We start from the raw sequence: 15,494 nt of genomic DNA on the forward strand, positions 1-15,494 counted from the left end.
CCCAACAAGTTGTATAAAGTTCATCTCACCTTTACCTCCTATTATAAAAGAAAAAAATACAGAAAAAAAAAATGACTAATAAGCTCAGTGTGGTGGCACATGGCTGTAATTCCAGCACTCTGGGAGGCTGAGGCAGGACTTCAAATTGAACTCAGCCTGGGCAACTTAGAAATCTAATGTGACCTGTTTAAAAAAAAAAAAAAAAAAAAATATATATATATATATATATATATGATATATGTATACCCCATTCATCTGTAGAGCCAACCTGACCTCTGACTAGCTGCTATAATACCTCAGCGCAAAAGCGCTGGCTTTAATTCCCAGTACTGTCCCCAGACAGAATAACAATGACAACTATGTCCCCTATTAACAAAATCCAAAAAAGGGCTCTAGTGTGTTATCAGGAAATATTTATCCATATATGAAAGACAGTGCTGCAGTAATGTGCACTAATTTGCCAGCAGAGTAAAGGTATATAAAATGCAATTATGTAAAATCCTACTAAAATTCATTAGCGTCCTTTTTTTTTTTTATTTTTTATTTTTTATTACAGATTTTTTTTTTTTTTTTTTTTTTGTATTTTTACTGGTACCAGGGATCGAACTCATGACTGCCTGCTTGCAAGGCAGGCGCTTATGCCACTGAGCTAAATCCCCAGCCCCCATTAGCGTCCTTTTATTCATTCCCTTCCTCCTTAATTCTTTGAAAGCACTGGCCTGTGTATCATTAACCGTGCTTTGGTGAGCACTGTCTCACTCGACAAGCGTTCAGAATAAGAGCAAGAAAGCCAAGCATTATCCTGCACCAGGAGAAGGGGGCCCAGGGAAGTGTGCAGAACTGAAGGGGCTTGATGGAGTGATGGAAGTGTTGGAATCTGACATCAGATTGCCAGGCTATTCCTCTGATTCCAATTGCGCAGCTCTGTCTTCCTGGCTGGTACAATTCCAAGTATTTTCCGATCAACTGCCCCTCCATCCAGCAGGTAGGGTGTGTACTCCTCATTCTGGAGACGGGCAGCATTCTAGGCTGTTGAGTCTGGAGCAGGTGGACAGCAGCTAGTCAGAGGTCAGGTCAGCTCCACAGATGAATCGGGACCACTTGATGTGCTGAGGTGCATGAACATGGAGGTGTCTTGTGGGTCCCACCCAGACTGCCTCATTCCTAATACTTTGGGATCTGAGTCCAAGGAAATCTTCCCTTACCATGCACTCGAAAATAGCCGGTCTAGTTCAATTTATTACCGCCGTAATTACTGTTTTCATAGTTACTGGACTAAGCATTTTTTCAGCAGTTGTTTATTGTCTCCTTTCCCACCTTAGAAGGTACATTCCACAAAGATAGGTATTTGTTAGCCGGTATTTGTTGACAAATCTGTTTCCTAGAACCCTGCTGGCCTCCACAGCAAGTAAGCAAATTATCTGTTGACTCAAATGTAAGCCGAGGTTTGACATCCCTGTTACCAGGCCCCTTCTTTTTACAATGGAGAAACTGAGGCCCATGGAGATGGAAGTGACTGCTGCAAAGCTGGAGGGGCACAGCCAGGGGAAAAAATCATCTACCATGGAATCCCAAAGGCGCGTTGGTTCAACTCTGTCCAAAGCTGTTCTTTAGAAAGAACGGAAATCCACGTTTTTCATATACTCGGTTTTTAGGGACCAGGCCAGGTTGAGGCTATCGGCAATTCAGTTCCCACTTGGGAGGCCTCCGCTGCTGCCGAGGATTATTAGGTTTGCCTCCGCAGACGGCCTGGTCTCGAACCCCTTCCCAGCAGCGTCGGGCCGGCCAGTGGAGAGGAGCTCGGCCCAGGAGGTAAGGGCGGCCGGCCCAAGGTTACACGGTCAGAGCCTGGAGAGGTCAGGCCCCCTGGGCACCAGGCAGGCGTAGCGGTGGCGGCGCGTCTTCCCGGCGGTAAGGCCCTCTGTTCAGCTGTTGGGAATCGACGGTGATAACCATCGACTCTTTCTCCCCGAACCTGCGTCCAAACCAGAGAGCGCGCGCGGCCCGTAGTAGCCGCGTGGCCCAGTCCCATGTGCTCCACCTGCGGCAGCGCTCAGGCACTGGCCCTTTAAGGCGCCTCTCCCTCCCCCCACAGCTCCTGCCCCCTCTCCGCCTTCCCTCCTTCCCTTGCTCCCTCCCTCTCAAATTGCATCAGGCACGTGCTCGCCCCCGTCCGGTCTCGGCGCCCCCACCCCCAGCCCGGGAGGTGCTCTCTGGAATGGCAGGCGGGGGCGGGGCGAGGGGCGGTGCCTCGGAGCCTTGCGCGCGCGCGCCCGCCGCCTCCGCCCGCTGCCCGTCGCCCTGGGCCGGCCCGGCGGGCGCGCCCCCGCTGCGCCGGCCCCTCCTCTCCCCTCCCCGCCGCGTCGTGAGGCGCGCGCCCGCCCGCCGCCTGCCGCGGATCGCGTGGTCGGCTCCGCTTGCCGCGCCTCTCCCCCCCGTCCGTCCATATTGCTGCAGCCCCCGAGCCGGGAAGCCCGGGCTGCCCCGGGGGCGGGGGGAGGCAGGCACGGGACGAGAGGCTTGGCAGCAGGTTCGGGGTGGGGGCGCCGCGCGAGCAGCGGGCGGGGGGGGACGCGCGCCGCGGAGGCCTGGACCGCAGAGTGGGGGGCCTTCCTGCCCCCCCCGCCCCAGCAGTGGGCCTCGGCGCTCCCGCAGCTGCATCCGAGCGGGCAGGGGGCCGCGCCTAGCCGGAGCCCAGAGCCTTCTTCGTGGGGACTGGGGCCCGACGCCCCGGAGGCAGGCGTCGCGGGCTCTCGGCAAGCCAAGTTCGAGGCGGGGGAGGCCACCGCGGGCGCGCCCGGCTTCTCCGGGGGGGCGGGCGCGCAGATGGCCACTCAGGTGGAGCCGCTGCTGCCGGGGGGCGCCCCGCTCTTGCAGGCCGAAGAGCACGGGGCGCTGGTGAGGAAGAAGCCGCCGCCGGCGCCCGAAGGCAAGGGCGAGCCTGGGGCGAACGACGTCGGCGGGGGGGAGCCGGACGGCGGCGCCCGGAGATCTCGGCCGCCCTGCGGCAAGCCGCACAGGGAGGGCACCGCGCCGCTGGAACGCGAGAGCCCGCGGCCGCCGCAGCCGCCTGGCGCGGAGGGCCCGGCGGTCAGCGACGGAGAAGAGGGCGGTGGCGAGCCGGGCGCGGGCGGCGGAGCGGCTGGAGCGGGCGCCGGGCGCCGAGACTTCGTGGAAGCCCCCCCGCCCAAAGTGAACCCGTGGACTAAGAACGCGCTGCCACCGGTCCTGGCCACCGTGAACGGACAGTCTCCTCCAGGTGGGTCTCCGGGGTCCACGGCCTCTTCCGGGGCCCCGGGCGTCCCCTCCCCCAGCGGCCTCCCAGGCCCGGGGGTCAGACGCTGGTGGCGGTGACTAGGGGTTTTTTTGTCGCTTCCTGTCCGGTGGGAGTCGCCCGGCCGGCCGCCCGGGACCCTGGCCCGGCCCGAGGACTGGGCCTCCGAGGTCACAGGCCGGGCCGAGCGGTTAGTGGGCAACGGCGTGGTTCGGGCCTAGCTCGCCGGGAGCGGTGGGCGCCGGGCGCGGTGGGCAGGGCCCGCGGTCCCCGCGGCGCGTCGGGCTTCACAGAGACCCTCGCCCGGACCGTCCCCGGCTCCCTTCTCGAAGCTCGGTGGCCTCGCGAGCGTCCCGGCGTTGTAAATGTTTAATGAGCATATGTCACGGGTAGCACCGTGCCAGGCGCGGAGTGGCTGCCGGCCGCACGGCTCAGAGGTTGAAAGTTAGCGAGTTGTGTTGCCCAGGCGGTGCCGGGCGGTAGACTCGCCCTTCGGGGACGGGTAAAGGGGCAGTTGCGGGTTGAAAGGGAGCAGAAGGAAACCCCGCGTGTCATTGAATTCGGTGGTTTCCTTCTCTGATCTCGGCGTCTTCCGCCTAGAGAGGGAGCCCGGCAGCTAGTGTGCTGAGGGAGGCGGTGAGGGGCCCGCGGGACCCGAGGGGCGTGTGCGGCCGGGAGGGAGTGGCCGGGGCCGGGGCGGGTGACAGTTGGGCGCCATGCGGGCTGCTCGCGGTCGCTCGGCCCGGCGTTCGGCGCGGGTCGGGTCGGGTCGCCGCTGTGCGCGGACGGCGCGGTGTGTCCTCATGCGGAGAGCTGCGTGTGCCGCCGGCGGGCGCACCCGAGCCTGCCTCCGCCGCCGCTGCGTTTGGTGGCCCCTGCCCTTTTCGGGGAGGTGAGGGCGTCCAGCGTAGCCGTGGCAGCGTGGCGGGCGAAGCACAGAATATGGAGGCTTCTCCCGGCTACTTTAGCTAGCAAAGGTGGTAGGGCAGAGTCGGGACGCACCCACAGGCCTCGCGTGAACAATCCATCCATCGGTTCGGGCACTGGGGATCAGGATTTCTCGGTGTTGGTCCTTTTGAAGTGGGCCCGTGTTAAAACTGGCTGTAGTTAGATTGATGGCCTCTGGCCTTGTCCCTGGTGCTTTTTCAAAACTCCTCCCCTTCTGCAATTGCTGTGGAGACTGATTTAGTGTAAACGGTTAGAATAGGGAAAGTCAAAGTGGGGGGGAGCTTAATGCCTTTACACTCAGGAATACCTTCTGCTTTTAGTCCTGAGGAAATCGAGATAGCTAGTCCTGAAAACAGCAGGTTGCCATTCATATTTTTCAGGTTGTTGTATGTGTAGAAGGGATATTTGGGTTTACGAGTAGTATTTCAAACTGTTCTCTTTTACCCCATCCCCAACCCCATTTTAGAACCCCCCACCCCCGTTCAGAGACCTCTTATGCAAAAGGCCCTGCTGAAACCTCCATTTTCTTTCAGATCTCTCCTACCCAGCCACAAAGTGAGGGAAAACAACTTTAAGGTGCTCTTTGGTCCTTCCCCCCTCTTTAAACTCAGAGGTATAATCATCCCCCAGGAGAGAGCACTCCTCAGAAGTTTAAATGGGTCTACTCATCCTGGCTGCTGCTGCTGCTTAGCTAATGGTGAACCTGCCGTGTGGGTTTTAAATCAGCCATGACATCAGGTGGTATTGGGTGCCTGAGCTGGCGTTTTTTGTCTTAAGTCCTGGGGCCCTTGATAGCTTGCGTCACTGGACTTTATTGATCGTGGGAAGAAGACAGCTTGGCTGGCATCTTGCCTTTCCCTCTGAGCATATACGCTGACTTGGTTTAAGTGCCCAAAGCAGAAGATTTGCTCCGTTCTTGTTTTTCTGGAATTTGAGGCAAGAGCCTATCTACTTGTTGGCTTACAATCTTTGGGATAGTTTTTGAGAGACTACCTGAAATACTTGAGTAGCGTATCTAAGCCTGTTCTTCGGGCTTCGGTGCTTTATGAGGAAGAATTCTATGGTTTCGATGTCTGTGCAGTAGGGTTAGGAGGTGGGTTTTTCTGTGGAGCCAACATGGATCTATCTCTAAGGTCTTTTCCAGCCCTAGTTTTATTTGTATCCTGGGAAAGTTTGTATGTGACACCAGTGTAGTGCCTGTGTGGTCTTGGGAAATTTTATGTTCTGCGATGCATATGTTTTTGGGAGTCTACTGACATTAGTGCCTCATAAGCAAGCTAAAAGCTTTCCAAAGCTTGCTGCAAATGCCTATTTTTAGCCCTCCTTTTGGCTCAGATGCTAGTGTTTTAGTTCTTTAAGGGACACAAGCAGTAACTAGTAATAAAATTTGTGTTGCAGTTTCTCCTTTCTGGTGGGATTCTCTTTTCTGGTTTAAGCTTCCACATGATAGGTTTGTAGTGTTTTTTGAGGTTTACATTTTGACTTTTTGGGCTCCTTTTTTCCCTAGAGTGATACACAGCAGTGGTGGCAAACCTATGGCATGCATACCACTGCCAGCTGTTATCCCTGAAAGCTCTAAATGATTCGCCATCACTGATACACAGCAAACACACAGCGATCAGATGGTAAGAGTACAAATGCTTGCTCTACCACTTACTGTGCCTTTGTGTGCAGGTTACTTAACCACTCTGTGTCTCACCGTCACCATTTGTGTAGTAGGTATGAATTTATGATATACCTGCTTCATGGGGTCATTGTGAGCTTTCACTGTGGTGATTCATGTAAATTATTTAGCCCATGCCCTGCATGTGGTAGCTGTCAGGGTGTCTAGGAGAGTGTGGGACTTTCTGGGACTTTTCTCTAGGTTTCAGTTTTTCTCCACCTATAAAATGAGACAGCTGGAGAATACAGACCTTTCCTCTTTTTTTTTTTTTGAGACCGACCTTCTTTTTTGTGTTGTGTTAGTACTCCTGAAGTAAGTGGGAGCTCCCTTAAAAATTAACCTTTGCTTGTCTGTAAACCCAAGGGGCATGTGTGGATATCCTTAAAGGTTGGTGACCCAAAGAATTGACAATTGACTTTTGCTTTTGGTTAAAATTTTGATTTGTCTGGAGGAGGGAGTCCATGTGTGCTGGGGGAACAGGGTGGCCTAACTGAAAATCTGTAGCTAATTCACATGCCCTGCCAGCTTTCACCCTACCCCTAGGGGTAGTTTGTTATATACTGTACTTACACCTCTAACCTGATGCAGTAAGAAAACTAGTGATAGAGTTAAGTAAAGATTTAAGATTTCAGTATTTATGCCTTGGGCATTTCTTTCCTTTTTTTTTTTTTTTTTTTTTTTTCTTTGTGTACCTATGAAGTACAGCTGATTTCACGAATTAAAGGTCATTAAAAGTCATCTTTGAAAAGCTGACCCATGGTTCCCTGGAGATCCTCAGGCACACCAACCCAGCTGCAGATACACCTTTTCTGTGTTCTTTCCTGGATTTGGGCCCTTCACCTGATTCCTCCTTGGCTGTACTACTTGTGTGTTGGTGTGTATCTGGGACTATCAGAACTACTTAACCCTGCCCCTCTTTCCGCAGCACAGGAAAGTGGACTGCAGGGAAGTCAGAATTCTGACAGTAAACACATATAGGCTGTACTTTAGTATCCCAGCTCTGCTGCATAATAAACTGAGCTTTTCTGAACCAATGTTGTTTCATCCTAAGAAGAGATTAATAATAGTAGTTATTTCAGAGTGTTGCGAAAATTAAAGTAGATGTTTGTGAAGCTCTCAGCAGAGTGCCAGGTACAGAGGTAACACTTAAGTGCTGCCCATCTAGTAGTTTTTATTTCAACTCTTTGTAACAAAAGATTAACATGATTTTATGAGTGTGAATTCCATTTTTGATCATGCTTCTGGCCAGCAAGGTTACACTAGCATTCCTTTTGCTTTCTTTACCTATTTCTTCGTCTGCCCAATGAGAGATTGAATGAAGTTGAATGCCAAAAGGTTGTTTTTTTAAGAATCAAAGTCATTTTCTGCTTCAGTAACCAACCCTCCCACCAAAGAGAAAGAAACTGAAATAGAGCCTTATGTGTGTCCCTTATGTTTGCCATTGTGGTGATGAACTCTGATTTGGAATCCAGGTTCTGAAAGCTGGAGAAAGGCTTTCGGCCTTAGGAACCTTATTTAATGGTGTTGGGTGCATGGTGGACCCCCTGCGCTGTACCTCCTCTTCCACCGTGATCATAAACAGTGCATACCACCACTTAGGAACATTTTTCCCACCAATACTGTACCCAATGATAATAAAACTAGATCTAACTCCCATTGTATAGGTGAAATGGGGATAGAGGAACAAATTAACTGACTGCGAGGTAGCAGTTATCCATTTTTTAAATGTGAGGAATTTTGTAAGATGTTTTTTCGATTAAAAAGTGGCACTTTTAAAAAGGGAAAATTGGGGCTGGGGATTTAGCTCAGTGGGATAAGCGCCTGCCTTGCAAGCAGGCAGTCGTGAGTTTGATCTCTGGTACCAATTTAAAAAAAAAAGATAAAAAGGGAAAATTATTATACAGAAAAACATGAAACCAAAGCAAATTATGTTGTGGGTCTTGTCTGGATTTTGACTGGGATCAACTAGACTATAAGAAGATATTTTGGGTTCTTTGGGTTGGGTTGAGAAAACTTGAGCGTTTTAGAATACATTAAGGAGTTCTCTTTATTTGGTTAGGGGCAGTAATGACATTATGGTCTTCTTTTGTGTGTGCAGGTATGTACAGTACTGGGGATTGAACCCAGAGACTTCTCCCTGAATTATATACTCCGTAATCTTACTTGTTCATTTTATTTATTTATTTATTTATTTTTGGTACCAGTCCAGAAGATGTGTTTCAAGTCATGACACAGTGCTTACCACTGAGCGCTCTACCCCTGCCCTCATTTATTTTTGAGACAAGGTCTTGCTAACTTCTAACTTCTTTGGGTTGGGTGGAACCTGCTGTGCTCCTGCCTCAGCCTCCCAGTGCTGGGAGTGTGCCACCTGGTTTAACTTAGGGGGGGGGGTGTCAAACTCATGATTTTGCACTTGCCAGGCAGGCACTTACTCCTCTGAGCTAAATCCCTGGCCTGGTTATTCATTTCTTAAAATCTAGTTGTAAGTACACAAGTGCTAAGAAATGCTAGTTTAGCCTCAGGAGAGAAGGCTTGAGGCGCTTTTTATATGGCTCAGGTTACTTTTTCCTCCCCTCTAGATCCCACACGATTAGAAGACCCTGTCCAGCAGAATAAAACATCCTCCACCTGGAGCCTTCAGTCCTCCTGGCCTGCTGAAGGGGCAGCAGTGAGTTTTACTCAGTAGGAAGGAGAGTGAGAAAGTGAGTGTGTGTGTCACAGGGCCAGGCAGTGTTTAGGGGGTGCTCCCTGGGTCTCTTGGAATACAGGGCAGTCACATGCTCTCTTGAGCTCTAGACCTGCAGAGCTGATGTGTGCTGAGCAGGACAGAAACTGAAGTAAAAACTGATTCCCTGTTTTTCCGCGCCCATTTTCCTCTCGGAGGTGGGCCAGAAGAAGAGGATAGGTGGGCCTGAAACCACAGAAACTTCCTTAAAATGGAGAGCTTGGCAGATGGCAACTGCCCCCATTGGTAAAATCCAAGACTGGCTCTGAGTGAGCAATTAGGGTGTTGAGGCCTTGAGCAGGCTCCTGGGTACCCCAGTTCAGGCATGGAAACCTCTCTGACGTAAGACTATGGCCAGGAAAAGAGGAGGCCTTACTATTCCTGGAGTTCAGGAAGGAACTTCATTTTGTTTTTTTTTTCCCCAGGATTTGAACCTTGGATGCCAGGCAAGTGCTCTGACACTAAACTATAATCCCCGGCCCTTTAAAAAATTTTTTGTCTTGGTGCAGCATCTTAAGTTGTTTAAGCTGTCCTTAAATTTTGAATCCTCCTGCCTCAGTCTCCCACATAGCTGGAGTTACAAGCATATGCCGTTGTGCTTAGTGAAGAACAAGTTTTGATTTCAGGCTCGTGACAGCACAGGAAACAGCATAGTAGTGTGAAAGGGGAAGGTGGTAGAATTGGAACGTGGGCACTTACCTTGCACACTACAGTGTTCCGTAGCCTGCCTTGCCTCTGTGTCCGTGTTCACAGAATGGAACTCGTCCTGGTGCCGAGGTGGTTCTGAGATCTCACTGGTTTTGACAGTTAGCAGTGTCCCACACAGATGTAATTAGTGCATATTCCAGAAGATGTGTTTCAAAGCCAAATAGATGCAGATTAAGATAATTGCCTATTCCAAGGGGTTATCCATACTTTTTCTAATTTGAGGGAGGACCATCTGGATTTGGGTGAATTTGCAATTTTTTTTTTTTTTTGCGATTACCAGAGCATACTGGCCAAATTCTTGTGGCAGATGGCTTAGTGTATGCTCCAGACCGTGGATTTTCCAGGAATTAGAGGGACAGTCTTGATAATAGCACTTTTTTTCCTTTGGCCAAGTCTTTGGACTGGTGAAGCTCTAGCTTCGAGGAAGGCTGAGCAGTGTGGGCCTTAGTGGTGAATTTTGTTAAGTTGGCCTGGTAAAACTGTCCTGTCTGAGATATAGGACTGTTGGTTAAACAGACATGACCTCCTTCCTCAGAGACCTTGTTTGCAGGTAACACTTGTGCTAACTGTCCATGACTACCTTAACCTTGTTACACAGCTCCCAGCCGTTAGGATTTACCCTCCTTTCCCCTTGGCTTTGGAGTAAGGTTGCAAGCTTTGCACAGGAACTTGAGTCCACAGAAGCCATCTGGATGGATTGATGGGCTCTGTGTGTTTTTACTCTGCTTTCCACACACTTAATTTATTTAGGTATTTGATGTCCGAGAGACAATTAATAGGGATACATTAGTCACCCTTAACTGTTTGACTTGTTCTACCCTGTGTCATCTGAGCAGGTACTGTTTTTTTATCCCCATTTTAGAGATGAGTAAAGAGAGACTCAGTGAAATTAAGCAGTTTATGTCTTTCTAATTGCTTAGACTAAGAACCTGGGCCATCCTGCTACCTCCATTTCTTTTTTGCCTCTTTCTGAATTTACCAGTACACTGTTTTGGCCTTTTTTTAAAAAAATCAATATCCAGATCTACTTGCTGGCAGCTTGTTGTTGCTCGCCTGGACCACACATCTCATTTCTCACTTCAATTATTGCACCAGCCTCGTAACTGGTCTGCCGTTACTTCTGCCCAGAACCTGGTGGCTTTTCATAGTGGAGTCAAATCTAAAGTTCTTAAGACTCTACCTGGTGTAGGCTTTCATCCCCTCCCTTCCGTGCCTCTGTCTTTCACTGTCTGCCTCTTTCCTTGCTCCCTTCCAGCATCATTGGTGCTTGTGTTTCCTGAATTGTCCTGTGTCCTTCTGCTTTAGACCTTTTGTTCTGGAATGCACTTCCCTGGATCACTGTAATAGAGAGGCCTTCTCAGACCACCCGTGTAGGCAGACTAGTGCGCTCCAACCCCGACTGCTCCCCTCTCTTGCCCTGCTTCATCTTTTTTCTTAATCCTCATCACCACTGGGTCAGAAACTTTTGATACTTGACCACTGTTGTGTCCCCAGACCTGGCACATCATAGTAGGCAGCTCGGTGAACATTTAATTGAAGAATGAGTGGATAAATCCACTTTTAGTGACTTTCGGTGTATGTTGAGCGTTTACTGTGTGTGAGCTGCAGAGGATATACTGCATTGAATAATCTGTAGATAAGAGACACATGCACTCAAAATTCAGTATGGAGGGGAGCTATGGAGGGAAAAGGAAGTGGAATGCTTTGAGAAAAGCGAAGCAGCACCTCCCAGTTCAGTCTAGGTCAGAGAAGTCTGTCTCTTGGGAGGCAGTGGCTAACTGAATTGGGAAGGGTGGATGAGCAGGCAGTGATAAGTGAAAAAGGCCTGCTAACAGAGTTCATGCTGGTGTGCAGAGGCAGTGGGGTTCAGGAATTGAGTTCCCTGTAGCTGTAGTGAGGATGACTGGATAGACCTTGTGTGAGCGGTGAATTAGTTTTAGCTGGAAGGCAGTGGAGAGCCATGGAAGTTCCTGTGTGAAAGAGTGACATGATCAGGTTTTCTTTTTGTGAAAACTAATTCTTGCTGGATGACAAGCTCTTAGGTTAAGATTATAGAGGAACTTCAGGTCATGAATGCTTTTGTTTGCTTTGTGTGACAAACTCGACCTCCACTATCTTTCCCATACAAACATAAATGTGGTCATCTTTTTCAAAATCCTAGAACAAAGTGTATGAACTGAGACACCCGATGGTTTTGGGCTTATTATTTGGTACTTTGGGGCAAAGTTCCCAGATTGCAAAAAGAAACAGACTAAGTCATTCCTGAAATGTATGTAGATCTTGGGCAGTTACTAGCCATCTTGTAAGGGAGTGGCTGGGGCTTATGGGATCACTCTGGCTCTTCCGAAGGCCACATTACCTGGAATGTAGCTCAGTTACTGGAAGAAGCGTCATTCCTGAACCGGCTGGACTGAGCTCAAGCTTGCCCATTTGCTGCTTCTGCCTCTGGGTATGTGAGAGGAAGAGGAGTATTTTGAAGTAGTAGTATGAGGCAGGGCAGGGGCATGCTTCCAGATTGCTAAAACCTACCACTGCCACCACCAGGATGGCCACGTGGTGAAGGACTTCCTAGGTTCACATACTGAGCAGCTTCTTTCAGCCAGTCTCTATAGCTCCACTTTGGACTTTTTTCAAGGACTGGCATCCGTGTACGAAATTTCCTTCCCATCAAAGACTCTTCTCCTTGGCTGAATAGTGCTGTTGTATTTACACCTGTGCTGAAAACAGTGGGTTTGCATTTGCCCCAGATAAGCTACCAGAGTTCCTGAGACTCTTCTGACACAGTTAGGCTTACCCAGCCCAATTTCTAGCTGCTAGCTCTGTCCCCATTCCTGTATCCTTGGGGGTTTGTTTTTGTCTCTTTTTTTTTTTTTTTTTTTTTTGAGACAATGTCATGCTTACCTAGTCTGGGCAGCTGACCTTGAACTCACTCTCTAGCCCAGCCTGGCCTTGAACTTGTGATCGTCCTGCCTCATCTTCCCAAGTGCTGGATTTACAGGTGTGTGCCACCATGCCCAGCAAAGGGCTTGCTTTTTCTTTCCCTAGAATTGGAAGAGGCTGCAGAAATTGTTGTATGCAAACCCTTCACTTGTAGGTTGGGATATTTTTGGCCCAGAAAGGAAATAAGTTGTTCAAGATCACACTCACTTCAAAGCAAGACTGAGATTTGAATTCACTCCCACTGAGTTCTGTTTTCACTCCACCTCTGCAGGAAGACACAGCATGGAGTGGTTGGGTATGAATTTTGTCACACTTTTAAGTCCAGCCACTTAGCAGCCTTGGACAGGTCAGTAACTTCGGTGTCTTGGTAAATGGACCTCTGTCCAGAGTTCCCACCTACTAAGAGCACTGTTGAAGATAAATGAAGGGAAGATATATATATATAAATGCTTGACTGAAGCCTAACAGTAAAATGAGGTTGTGGTAAAAGTGTTGTTTCTCTTTTAAGGCCTGGACTGTGGTGCAGGTCTTCAGTTTGCTTAAAAGCCGCTTAAGGATGGCATTAGCACTTCCTTGTTGCTGGGGTCCTCTTCCCCTTACCCCTACAGTTTGGACCTGACCTTAGAGGTATGTGTTGTTCAATCTTAAAGAAGTTCTTCTGACCTTGCCCTAATTTGAGTCATAGAGAGGAATTTAAGGACTCATAGGGCACAGTCCAGCAGTTAGAAGTCCAAATTGTGACACCGTCACTGGGTGTGGTGACACAAGCCTGTAATTCCAGCCCTTGGAGGCTGAGGCAAGAGGATGGCCATGAGTTCAAAGCCAGCTTGGGCTACATAGTGAGACCCTGGCTTGACAAACAAAGACAAACCCAAACCAAATATTGGTGCTGTTGAACACCGTCATGGGAGAATGAGAGAAATGAGTGCAGATGATTGGCATAACTCACTCTGTCTTGGAACAGCTTTGAGTTTGTTCGGGGGAGCAGAGTTCTCTTTGCTTTTCTTGTTCTGTATGTGTGTGAGAGAGACCAGTTGAAAGCAGTGAAATGACCTTCTTTTGGAGCCTAATGTAGGGTAAGGTTTGAATGTGGCAAGATCAGGGTTGGATATACAGGATGCTGCTTGTTGGGAGTATGGGAAAGGAAATCTGGAAACAGAAAAGATGGGGGCTCATTGAGACACATGTATCCTTCTGTGAGGAAGGGATAGTTGAAGATAGGATTATAATGCATAGAGAATCATCCTTTAGGGTGGGTGGGGACTACCAGTCCTCTGAAGGAGTATCTGAACACACCTGTTTCATATGGCCCTGCAGTTACAGCTCGAGTAGCAGGTGATAGGGCACGTTCAGCGGTGCCTCCACATGTTTCCAGTTTCACAGGAGGCACTGAATTCCTTGAATGGTAATATTTAAACAGTTTGGATGGTGGCTTGCTTTACAGTCTACTGCTGTAAGTTGGCAGAGTACTTCTTGGTTTGTTCATTCAGAAATTTTTGAATATCTGTTGATGTCAGGCCCCAGAAGTCAATGATAAACAGACTTATTAAGACTTACATTCTGAAAGAGACATCTTAATTGGGCATTTCTGTCTACATACTCAAGCCCAGTCTCGCTTACAGGTAAGTTTCAGTTGATTCACATTTAAGAACACTTTAATCATGTACATTTAAAAGTCAGGAGAAATATGTAGAAGTCTAGAGAGTTCCTGCTTTTGTTTTAAAAACAGAACAGATTACATATACTAGAAACCCCACTGAATTGTATCCTTTAAGAGAGTGGCAGGGTATGTGGATTGTCAGTAAGGTTGATACAGGAACTGAACTAGGAGATGTCACCACACTAGGCCTTGTAGCATGTTATCCAGTGGCAGGACCCAGCTCTGCTTCAGATGCATTCATGGCTTGTCTTCTTAACATTTCTTCCTTCCAGCATGAAGCCTGTGGGCTCATGATGTGTCATTACTCAAGGGGAAAAAGACAACGTTCTGTCCAACTCAGAAGCCAAGGAGCAAGCATCCTCACAGGAAAGTAATGAAAGAGGTAGAGGGGTCACCTTACTACCTCTTCAGGGAGAGTAAATGTGATGGGTAGCCCGATGCCCCACAGCAGTGGTAGAAAGTATTGTCTGGTTAAAGGTTAGACTTGCCAAGGAAACGTCACTGTGGTAGGCCCCAGTGAACTTTCACTTTCCCCCATCTGTAGAATGGGTATAGCATTATTGTTTTGGGGGGGTCTTTGAGACAGAGTCTCACCATGCAGTTTGGGATGGCCTTGAGCTCCATTTATAGCTCAGGCTGGCCTCAAACTTACAGCGATCCTCAGATTCCCAAGTGCTGGGATTTCAGGCATGTATCACCATGCCCACCTGGAATAGCATTGTTAATCTTTAAGGTCCTTTCCACCTCAGATAGCCTGTGAGTGTGAGAGTGACTAAAACATATATTAACTGTTGGAGTGGGAAGAGAAAAGAAAGATCCTGTAGAGGTTTTGTGCATTGCAGCCTTTCTCTTTGAAGACTGGAACAAAGGATCATTGGAACATTGTAATTCTCTCTGGGACAACAGACTCCTCCAAGATAGGCCTACCCCTTGTGCCGTTCTTGTGGATCCCTGTTGGAATAAAATAGAAAACACTGACGGATACCAGGATTCCACTCTTGTTTTATGTGAGTAAAGGAGGTTGAGCTAGAAGACCTTGCAGGGTCCTTTCCCAGTAGGATTAATTTTGGTGTGTCAGATCAGAAGTCAAAACTGCAGGTGTTAAGTCTGACCCAGCAGAATTTGCTTCTCCCACTCGGATTGGGCCACCTTTAGAACATCACCTCCTGAGCTTGGCCATGCTTCAGGGATCCTGTATGTAGCCATAGGGCCTTGTGCGTGGAGCATCTGGAAAATGCTGGTCCCAGGAGGGTTCAGGTGCTTTTAACTGCGCAGACAATGGTGGCCCTTCTCTTAATGGGATGTTAGGGTTAGATGTGCTGGGAGAGAACCCTGCTCCTCGCCCTGAGACTGATTTCAAGAGACTGGCCTTTGTGTGAATAGAACCAACCTGACTACCCCCAAATTGAAAATCATACATTTAGCCCATGTGTTAGAGCAGTGTCCTGTTAGACCTTAGAAATTCTGGGAACATGACGGGGACCTGTCCCTCTGTATTTACATTCCAATAGGGAAAAAAGGTCAACAGGGTAATTCAGTTAGCTGTTGTTGCCCAGCATCCCACCTCAGAGCGTGG

General features: G+C 49.0%; 1 protein-coding gene across 3 annotated transcripts in view; it reads left to right on the top strand.

Moving 5' to 3' along the window:
• Window positions 1-15,494, top strand: part of Larp1 (La ribonucleoprotein 1, translational regulator) — an 88,193-nt gene that overhangs the window by 30,422 nt on the left and 42,277 nt on the right. For 2 of the 3 annotated variants that reach the window (XM_063230691.1, XM_063230692.1), the window contains exon 1: window positions 2,354-3,259. The exons of the other annotated variant lie outside the window; for it this stretch is intronic. In XM_063230691.1, the coding sequence (XP_063086761.1) occupies window positions 2,827-3,259 (433 nt within the window). In that variant the 5' untranslated portion in view covers window positions 2,354-2,826. Of the gene's footprint in view, window positions 1-2,353; window positions 3,260-15,494 lie in introns of those variants that run through there. 3 annotated transcript variants of the gene reach the window in all.

The sequence above is a fragment of the Cavia porcellus genome, unplaced genomic scaffold (assembly GCF_034190915.1).
Source record: "Cavia porcellus strain 051 isolate PalLab524CR breed Dunkin Hartley unplaced genomic scaffold, mCavPor4.1 scaffold_19, whole genome shotgun sequence".
Taxonomy (NCBI): Eukaryota; Metazoa; Chordata; class Mammalia; order Rodentia; family Caviidae; genus Cavia; species Cavia porcellus.